A 10,646-nucleotide genomic window follows, 5' to 3' on the forward strand; every position below is an offset into this window, starting at 1 on the left:
TGGGGTGGAGTTCATCTGTCCAACATACTGTAGAGAAGGGCCATTTAAAGCCTTGGAAAGCGTGGTTTGCGTTACACATACAGGCAAGGGTGATCATGAGGTGCCCTACACCAATTTTGCTTTGTATCTGTTTAGTCTGTGGACGATATGATGGGCGTATAACGTTACATGTATTCAACGGTTTCAACCTGTTTAAAGTAAAGTCTACCTTGTATTTAACTCTAGAGGTTCAATACAAGTTTCTTTTCAAAAGACTTAGATCAGCCGAGGAGGCGACAACAGGTTCATCAAGTAGTCCGCGCCAAAAACGCCTCAAGCAAAGTCATCATAGGAGGAGCACCCGTCAGGAGAGACACCTATCGGTAAAACTACGAACTACATATTGTACTTCTCAACCTGTTGGCATATGCCCCGTATACTAGGTAAACTTTCTTTCATCTGGCAGGTACAGCATGGCATTTGTACCGGCTCATTTAAAGTAGACAGCTAGCTGCTGTACTTGTACTTTTTTCTAGAGTTCTAAATTCTCTGTATAAATATTTCAGAATACCTAGCGTTATGTAATGGATAAGCATCAGTATTTAAACTCGTGCCTACCCGAGAACGAGCTATGGAGTTTATAATTATTCAACTGCAAGTTGTGTACTACACATATACATAGTACTAAGCAGCACAATTTCTTTAAATTATTCTGCAGTTCCTGGTAGACTGTAGAGGTATCGTTGATATCTCTGCAGTTGATCATAAGCTGCTCATATTTTATTATAACACTTTGCAATTTTTTGCACCTCTTTCACCAAGGATGGTGGCTCAAGCACAGAAGAGGAGTCTTCTCTAGGTGCGTGAGCACTTGGATAGTTATAGGATTCTAAGATGGAAATTGATGGGCCATGCACTTACGCTATCATTTTACTGTACAACATCTAATTAACTTTAAGGCGGGAATGTTTTGTTTCCGAAAATTGTACATGCAGATGCTTATGAGATACGACAAAACAAATGCAAGAGATATCACTCATGGATCATATTTAGACTAGAAAGGCTACATAATGTAACCAAACACGACAGAGTTTTGCGATACAACGAGTCCTAAACATTGACCTTATTTGTTTGAAATGGAAGAAGAAGAAACTGAGCAAAACAACGTGTCCCCCCGTGAAGGTAAATATGAAAGTGACATCAGTTGCTGCTTTCTTCTTTTCCTTCAGAAACTGATGAGGGTGCGTCGGGCGCTACAACCGTGGTGAAGAAGACATACATCACGTACAACGTTAACATTAGCAACAGCAGCTTGCAAAATGCCCAGATTGGGAGTAAGAACTCCATGTGCATATATAAGCTCCCCAGTGGTGACGGACTCGATGAAGGTTAGTGCAACGCTGCTTTGCCATTGTTTCACTTCTAACGTTTAGCACAAAACCAATTGGCATTAACTTTGTCGTAGATAATTATGCAACCCCGACCTATAAACATTACATATGTTGATGAAAACGAGAAAAGGAAAATATAGGCAGTTAGGAAGATTTTTTGTTTTTATGTGAATTACATAGATATATTTTGTACACGAGGATGTCCCTGTAGCTCAATTGGTAGCTGCCCTACAGTTGAGCTCCTGGTTCCAATTAGTTGATATAGCGCTGGGGCTGAATGTTGGGGTCACCTGTTTAAGAGGTGTATCGAGCCTATCCAGACCGGGCTTTTTTGGGCTACCAGGGAAGGGGGGGTGGGGTTGGGGGGGGCTCTTTTGACCCCCCCCCCCCTTCGTGATTTCAAAACGGCTTGGGTTACGATCACAAAATTTGGAGGGGATGATGTACTAGTAAAGTTTTATATTTTCTGTAAGTTTGGTGTCGTTATGACGTAATATGACGTAATTATGACGTCATAATGTCATATTTTAGGCTAAAATCGTCTATATATGAAATTTCCGCTATAATTCCGCAAATCTCAGTATAACTCAAGACGTATGAAGGGCTTTAACGAAAATCACAAAGATTTGATGTGAAACATTGTACTCTTTGTAATTCTAGTTCACCTTTATCCGCGGGGTAACCTATATCCTTTGCTTTTACAAACAGGGTATTTAAGGTTATAAAATCTACGGATGGTGTTTTCAATTGGAACATTATTACAATATTGAAGTATAAAACAAACGGATATAGGATGCTCTTTTGACCCCCCCTTCGTGATTTCAAAACGGCTTGGGTTACGATCACAAAATTTGGAGGGGATGATGTACTAGTAAAGTTTTATATTTTCTGTAAGTTTGGTGTCGTTATGACGTAATTATGACATCATAATGTCATATTTTAGGCTAAAATCGTCTATATATGAAATTTCCGCTATATTTAAAGGTATTAAAGAAAACGATGACTATAAAGGTCATCGTATTGTTGTCTAAGTCTGCTAAGTCTTTTGTTGCCAATGACGACGACACTGACGCCAATATGACGTCAGAAATGGCACTTTTAGCCCCCCCGGTCTGGATAGGGTTAAAGAGGAACGGCTAGCGACTCTTCCCTGTAAAATACAACCAGGTTCAGAAACAACAAGAGAGCTTTCTTAGCTATGTGCTAATGGACACAACATGGTGAACGATGACATGGTTATTCCACTGTGACATAAATTCTTATTATCACTCTTGCAGCAGCTCCAGAAGCAGACCTCTTCAGCCCTAAACGTGAAGGAAGAGGCACAAGACGTTCTTCCTTCCCGCCTGCTCTCCGACATCTCCAGGCACAACTCCAGGTCCGCCCGTCCCTCTCCAAAGTCGTCGAAGTCTTGGCGTGCTGTTCTCCGGACGTGGAGCTTCCACGTAGCTTCATCGAACAACTCTTATTCCAGGCTAGAAAATGGGGGAGGGATAGTAAGGGGAATATCAGGGATATGTATAACACACTGTTAGAGGTAGTAGAGCCTCTGGTGAAGGTGGAGAAAAATCGGGTATACTTGACCACAAAGGTAAGGGATATCTGGGAGCACCTTTCACCTACAGAGAAACAGAAGTCTCTCATGCACATGGCGCAATGTGTCGGTAATGTGTACGATACCATAGATGACGATAGTTGGCAGAAAGGCAAGGAGCTTCTTCCACACGTTAAGACGTTTTACGACTATCTCAAGTCTCTGGATAAGGAGGATCTGCTTGACTTTGACCTTGCGCTGCACATTGCGTACTGTTTTTGCCGCATGGGCCAGGTTTCGGTGGCTTTCCGTCTGACTCAAACTTGCACTAAGTACGACATAGATGTCTCGGTATTGACACCCGATGACGTAGCTTTAGCTAAAGTGTACAGGGCTATCGGCGACTTTGAAAGAAAGAAGGGTAACCTCCAAAACGCTCGCACGGCGTTCTCTCTGGCAAAGAAAATCCTAACCCACGTGAACAAACAGAGACAAGTGTGTAACGAAGACTGTGTGTCGTACCTGGGAGTATTACTGAGTGAGTCGAGAGCATGTCTGGACCAGGGCAAGTTTGACCGAGCGCGAGAGTTACTCGAACTCTGTGAAAAAGCGCCAGCTTTCGATCGTATGACGAAGTACAGGCAGATGAGGTACTATTCCTTCATGGGCAGGTACTATGAAGAAACAGGCCAGTATAAAAGTGCACTAGACTGCTATCAAAGGGCGCGTAGTATGACATCCCCTATTAGCTACCGCTATCCTGTTAATGTGATAAACGAGCAGAGAATGGCAGCTGCTTGTGCAATGGGCGTAGCACAGATTACAAACGCTATCGAAGAATGTGAGAAAATGAAACCACTGCTTCTTAAAGATTTTGGCGAGGAGCATCCCCACTTGGGTCTGTGTTACAAGTCGTTGGCAGAGATGTACCTTGCTCTGCAACAGACTGAACAAACGTTAGAGCTTCTTTATGCCTCGTTTGCTATACTGTTTCCGAAGTATGGAAGGAAACATAAGAAGATTGCAAACCTGTTCATGTTGTTGGGTAACACTGCAGAGTGTGTGGGTGGGTATAAGGGTGACGACGCAGCATACAAAGCCTTCAAAGTCGCACAAAAACTCTATGGCACTGGTCATCCTAATTTTGCTGTTCTTGGTGATCGGATTGAGACAATACTGGAGAATGTGTCTCCCAATGCAGCTAACTTCTTATTCTCGGTGACAGAAGTTGCCGAGGTGTTTGAAAACGTGTGGAGGGAAAGCAAGTTAGCTTCGGTTTGATCTAGTTGATTGAAAAATCTCGGTTGTCGGGGCATTGGGTGTCGAGGGATGGTTGCCAGGGCGTGGCAGGGCCAGTACTCGATGGTTGTCAGGGCGTGGCAGGGCCCGTACTCGATGGTTGTCAGGGCGTGTACATGTCAGAGCCAGTGGTTGTCGGGCGTCGCAGTACATAGTGATAGTTACATAACCTATTACTGGTATAGTGACAATTAGATAGATACGCGTATTATTTAACTGGTACGATGGCATAATAAGAATTTTGTAGTATCTTTTTATTGTGTAAACTAGTTGACCGAAGATATGCACGTATGCTTTATCAAAATTCATGAATGTCTCCTGTAATATTCACATGGAAGGTGTTTGTCGATACAGCCGATGACATAACTGTCTTCAATGTTTAAACAGCCCTTATATCATAATTACTGACGGACCTTCACCAACACGGGACGCCAATATTACGTTTATCCCTTCCTGAAGACGCTCTTCCCAGGATTTGCGCCATGGCTTCCCAGCTTCCAACTAAATGTAACCATGAGCTAAACTGACAGGCTGTTACCAGTTAATATACAGGGATATTGCTTTACCTCTGGGTGCTATGGTATATTATATATGTGTATTAGATATTATTTGTGTGTGGAATTAATCAGTAGTATGCAGCTGCACAAAATATAACAACAATGCAATTGTATGTATAAAGCAGGTTTGCTGAGGTTTACTTAGAATTTATTACCAAATATCCTATTTTTATAATAACCGTGTGGGCAAAAGTAGAGAGTTATCTAGTTTATTTCGGTTGGCGAGCCTTTTACTCATTGTTGTATGGGAGCTGATTTGTTTCCTGGCAAATTCATACATTGTTTCCTTTCACTTGAAGTCTATATCCGATATGTGTATTTTGTTGGCTGTCTGCAATTGGTTAGTAGTAGGGCTGGGTATCGGTACAGTGTACCGGTACAAAACCGTTTTTTCTTATTGGACCGGTCCAGAAAAACCGGACCTGACAAAATTAGGTGGACCGGATGTTGGACCGATTAGAAAATTAACAGATTATTTTATTAGGCATTCACACGTTTTGGCGCTTGCAGGTGGAAGAAAATAACAAGACTGAAGTAGTGTAGAGTTTAAAGTAATTTCTACCAAGTTTTACAGCCAATTGTACAGGTGAAGTTAGCGTTGTAGGATTTTAAAACGTCAGTTTAAGTCTAATACTCCACCTAACAGATTTCGTTGTAGTGAAATGGACCAATGGTATGAGTCATACTGCATCAGGTCCAGGTTCAGGTCCGGACCTGGACCTGATCCTTTGGACCTGAACCGTACCTGGACCTGAATTTTCTGTACCTGTACCCAGCCCTAGTTAGTAGCTATAGAGATCTTTTGTAGATGGGGTTACTACATATAACATGTTCCGTAGTGTTTCTTTGGAACACCTTTTGTGTTTGAATGGAAGAGAGGCGTCAAACTTGGCTGTATGCTTTCCTGTCTTCATCAAATGTTCAATAAAATAAAAAAAACATAGTTTGTTGTGAAACCATTTGTGGATGATACTATCCATACTTGTACCGTACAGAGGGCGGAGTATTGTACAAGAAATGCAACATATGCTACACCAAACATGTTACAACAAAGCAATACACAGCCTACAATATAGCCGCAACTATGCAATTATAGAGGGTCATCTAATATTACTGACTCTTCTATTTTCATGTACCAACCGAAGAATCGCTGTGGTATTGAGATACGATCTTTTCAATTCCCGTCGTGAGAATGCAATAATTGTATGTAGCTTTTAATTCACCTAAAGCACATTCTAGTATTGATGGTTTGCTCCTACGTCCAGTAGGTACCGTTACGAGTAATGACATGCCCGTAGCCAGGATTTTGGTTGGGGGGGTTCTTTTTAGTAATTGTGGGACCAACGAGCGCCGCAGGCGCGAGACTCACGCCGAAGGCGTGAGCTACCTAGGGGGGTCCGGGGGCATGCTCCCCCGGAAAAATTGAAATTTTGACCCTCTGAAACGCCATTTCCTGCATCTTGACGGGCAAAAATCGCTTGCGAAGTTTAATGGAATTTCTATTAAAAGACAAGGCATTTGCGTAAGTCTTTGAGGCCAACTCCCTCGACATATTTTCACCAAGTCCGACACCAAAGGCGCGAGGCGTCGCAATGGAGGTCTGGGGAAATTTTGAAATCCGGACCGTCTGAAAAGCCATTTCCTGCACTTTCTGGGGCAAATTTTGCTAATAGACTCACTAAGATTGACTGAAATGTCTATCAGGGAAAAATGCAAATCAGTCATGCCTTTGAAAAAAATATTGGACATGAAAAAGTGGACCTTCGAGCCTGAAAAAGCGGACCTTTTGAGCGTGTGGGGGGGTTCTTCCGAACCCCCCGAACCCCCCCTGGCTACGGGCATGAATGAAGCTATCATGTAAGCTCACAACACTGTTGTCAAAGACCTGTCTCAAAGTCCCTCGGCTATAGCAACATGTACAGCTTCTTTCCTCGAAACCGCTGACCGAAATATTGAACTCTCTTACTGGGCATTGCTTCACGTACAACTACAACCCACAAGCCTTCAAAACAAAAGAAAATTGCTAACTCCTCTTCAGTTTAGTTCAGTGCCTAGAAGATAAAACACCGTTAAATAGTGTAGTACTACGCACATAAAATGCAGAAACTTTCGCGGTGGTTTAATGTTCGCGGTTTTGACGGTGGCCGCTTCACCGCGAATTTAAAACCACCGCGAACATTATTCCATAACAGTAAGAGACTGCAGTGCATGTTGCTACCGTGAACTTAAAACCACCGCGAAAAGTCCCTTTTCCCGCTACCGCGAAATTAAATCCCCGCGAACTTAACTGCATTTACAGTACTTCTGAACGAAGAAGATATCACTAGCATTTGGTATGGGAAAACCCTTTCAAAACAACCACGCCTGTATCCTCTATTTCTTTTTCAGGAGTCAGTGACAACGTCTTGATATAAACTCTTTCATGGCTGTAGGGGTGCCAGCTATGTTGTTTCTCCTCATTGAAGTAATACATGAGTCTCGTGTCGTCCCTGTTGGAAGGAACGAGCTCGTAGACATAGATCCAGTCACAGAGGTGCATCATCATCACAACACCTGCAAAACAGAACGCAGTCACGTGGTCAGCACAAAAACCACGGTGATGAGGCTTTTACAAGACCAGTCATCATCGAAAATATTTTGGCAAAATGGTTACATTATAAGAGTTGAAAATGTGGTATAGTTAGGCCCTATCAGTGGTCCAATTTTATGCATGACATCCGCGCGCGCATCAATTTTGTCAATTTCAACAACAAAAAATAGAAATTTTTAATCCGTATGTCATGCAAAACAACTGCAAGATTAGCAAATACATGCCATATAATGCAAAGATGGTACTATAGATAATACGGAAATAGATAATGCAGTCGTAGAATGCCAAAGTCAATTCCAAAGTCAAACAGGGAGATGTGGGGAAAACATGTACATGAAGAACCTATTGTTCGGTATACCAAGGAGGTTAGCCTTTTAACATCCTTGGGTATACCATACTCTGTCATTTGTTCAACCTTCCCGACCACTCAAATTTCATAAGGAAGGCAAATTCTATTTTGTCACTTTTGTTTTTTATCATTTGCGCTGGCATCAGTTTTAGGGTTTACAGAGGGGGTCATCCATATGATAGAATCAACGTGGCCTTAAAACGTCTCAAAGCAAGTTACTATAACCTGTTGTGGTGCAACGTTATGACGTTACAGATTGATGGTTCATAGATGTTTTCTTTGTCCTATAGGCAACAATGTCACGTTTGGTCCTTTTGAATAGATAATGATAAACTAGTGTTTAAAAAAAATCATGTACATACGCAGTGCTGATATCACAAGAGAAAATGATTTCAACATCTATCATTATTCAAACTTACCACATGACGTTAAGTGCTAAATTTAGCCACTGAAGGAAACAGTACGTTTCTGATTTCAAACAATTGTCAGTGAACACAATTGTATAACCCTAACCCTAACCCTGACCCATAACCCTAACCCTAACCCTAAACCCTAAACCCTAAACCCTAACCCTAAACCCTAACCCTAACCCTAACCCTAAACCCTAAACCCTAACCCCAAACCCTAACCTAAAATTAGGGTTAGTTAAATGTGTTTTCAAAGCGTCTTTCTCTTGGTAGGAAGTTGTAAACTGAAAACTGCGTGTAGATTGCTTTCGTTGTTAGCGAGTTATGAGTGTTTTTAAACTTAACCCTCACACCCTCACTTGAAACAAAAACTCCTCACCAAGTATGCCCGAACTTAAACTTGGCCTGATCTTTGTGTCGCACATTTTTGTAGATTTGCAGAACTCCACCAACTCCGCCAGTACACCATTCCCAAATTGAGGTCTCTGGATAAAAGGCAACGCCCTTTTTGGAAACGTCTTCCTGTATTTGATCAAGTTGTCAAAACAATGAAATTTGTCGCCTTTGGTGCTAATCTTTTGTCTTTCCAAGTTGATACCGTTCATGTTTCTGACAACCAGTGTCCCGTGTCTGAACATGGTACTGTTTTCACTCCAGAATTCCTCTGTGCAGAACACGTGCGGGATTTTTGTGTTCATGAGACGAAAGTCCGTCCGGTTTCCGACGAACTGTTCAAACTTGTGCGTGGGAGCGCAGTTGAATCTCAGCACGGCATCGTGACTGTCTGAAAGAAAAAGATACCCCGATGAAGACATCTGCTTCGTTTGAAACAAATCTCAATATGACTCCAGACGTATGAAGGGCTTTAACGAAAATCACGAAGATTTGATGTGAAACATTATACTCTTTGTAATTCTAGTTCACCTTTATCCGCGGGGTAACCTATATTTGCTTTTACAAACAGGGTATTTAAGGTTATAAAATCTACGGATGGTGTTTTCAATTGGAACATTATTACAATATTGAATTATAAAACAAACGGATATAGGAACCTCCACGGATAAAAGTAAACTAGCGTTAACCATTGTAACGTACCTATTTCCTGACCGTACGAGTGAAACCTCAGGGCGTGGCTACTACTGACGACTGCGCACGAATTAAAGTGCACCAACTTCTCCAGGCTCTCCTCCGGCAAGACGTCCTTGTTTTTATCTTGCGGTGCCTGTTTCCTTGTTATGGTGGAAAACGGAACTTTTCTCTTCAGTTTACACGACATTTCCTGTCGCAGTTTGGACACTTCGCGCGGATTCATTTCCGTGTGGTTAGTCGGCGTGGTTTTCACTGCTCCAACTAAGACCCTAGTATGTCCGGGTTGTCCATTGGTTGACGGCTGTCGTGTGACATTTCGTAGCATTGGAAGTTGCGTTTGCTTACCATCAAAAGCTTTATAGGCTTTTAACGCAGGCCTGGTCATCAAAGACTCGAACAAGATTCCATAAATCACTGCACAAACAAGTAGTCCAGCAGCCAAGCGTAGTAGTGTCCTTTTTGGCATGATATGTGTTCCGTTGATCTCCTTTTTTTTTCAAAAACATAAACAACATAGTATCAGGAATGTGTAAGAGCTGTAACAAGTATGCCTTAACACCACCAGGCGGTCGTGTATCTTTATGACATTTGGCATGTTGGTAGGTGTCATCCTCCTACGCAGGGACATCCAACGTAGTCTAAAGCGCACCTAAGCTTGATTGACATTGGTACGTCGTCTGATCGCTCTTATGGCCAATTGTGGCCTTGGGGCTGCATATATATGGCTAATAACAAATATTTTTCAGCTTTTGAACAAGCCTTGTATGTACGCCTCTGCGCTACCTCAACGCAGAATAAACATGGCAGTATGTACTTAACGTTACCACCTATGGTGGTGCTTTCAACAAAAGCGTAACAGGAACTCATGATCAATTGTACTGTAGGCCTTGTGGCTGCGTATATGGTTAATTTTACGCTAAGAACGATTTTTTCAGCTTTTGAACAAGCCCTGCATTTACGCCTCTGTGCTACCTCAATGCAGAATAAACATGGCGGTACTTACCGCATATGGTGGTGCCCTTTAGCAAAAGCGTCACAGGAACATACTATCTAAAAGAAAGAAAGAAGGACGGTCACTTATGTGAGACACAAACTTGACAACCCCCTGGTTACCAGACACAACGTCTGGCCGATGTTTTGCTACAAAAGTGGTGATTTACATATTTTAGTGACTCACCTGTCGAAAGGTGTACTTGGGTCAGCAGGTGTCCAAACTTCGTTGCACATGCGTAACACTCCAGTTGAAAGTTAGTCCGGCGGATATATTTGTTGTAACAGGCTTGGTGAACATTTGTGTCCAGTCCGTAGTACGTACCATGATGTTGCTTCAGCAACAAAGCAGGCGTGGCTGTTCCCAGACAGAGCTTCGCTGAAATAAAAGTAACTAATAGAAAGGCAAATGTTTTGCGAAAATGCAGAAGTCTTCCCCGTAGCATTTTGTGAAGGTAGTC

The 10,646-nt window shown here is 42.3% G+C and overlaps 2 protein-coding genes across 2 annotated transcripts; one reads left to right on the plus strand and one right to left on the minus strand.

Moving 5' to 3' along the window:
* Positions 1-274: 274 nt before the first annotated feature.
* Positions 275-4,811, plus strand: LOC118429634. The gene is made up of 4 exons (XM_035840197.1): positions 275-362; positions 802-838; positions 1,209-1,367; positions 2,648-4,811. The coding sequence occupies exons 3-4, from the start codon at positions 1,325-1,327 to the stop codon at positions 4,183-4,185; spliced, it is 1,581 nt and encodes a 526-aa protein (XP_035696090.1). The 5' UTR covers positions 275-362; positions 802-838; positions 1,209-1,324; the 3' UTR covers positions 4,186-4,811.
* Positions 4,812-6,609: 1,798 nt separating this feature from the next.
* LOC118429479 (beta-galactoside alpha-2,6-sialyltransferase 1-like) lies at positions 6,610-9,412 on the minus strand. The gene is made up of 3 exons (XM_035839974.1): positions 9,202-9,412; positions 8,486-8,890; positions 6,610-7,313 (listed from the first exon to the last, which is right to left on the minus strand). Exons 1-3 carry the CDS (start codon positions 9,380-9,382, stop codon positions 7,084-7,086), a joined length of 816 nt encoding a protein of 271 aa, XP_035695867.1. The 5' UTR covers positions 9,383-9,412; the 3' UTR covers positions 6,610-7,083.
* Between the last annotated feature and the right edge of the window lie 1,234 nt (positions 9,413-10,646).

The sequence above is a fragment of the Branchiostoma floridae genome, chromosome 13 (assembly GCF_000003815.2).
Source record: "Branchiostoma floridae strain S238N-H82 chromosome 13, Bfl_VNyyK, whole genome shotgun sequence".
Classification (NCBI taxonomy): domain Eukaryota; kingdom Metazoa; phylum Chordata; class Leptocardii; order Amphioxiformes; family Branchiostomatidae; genus Branchiostoma; species Branchiostoma floridae.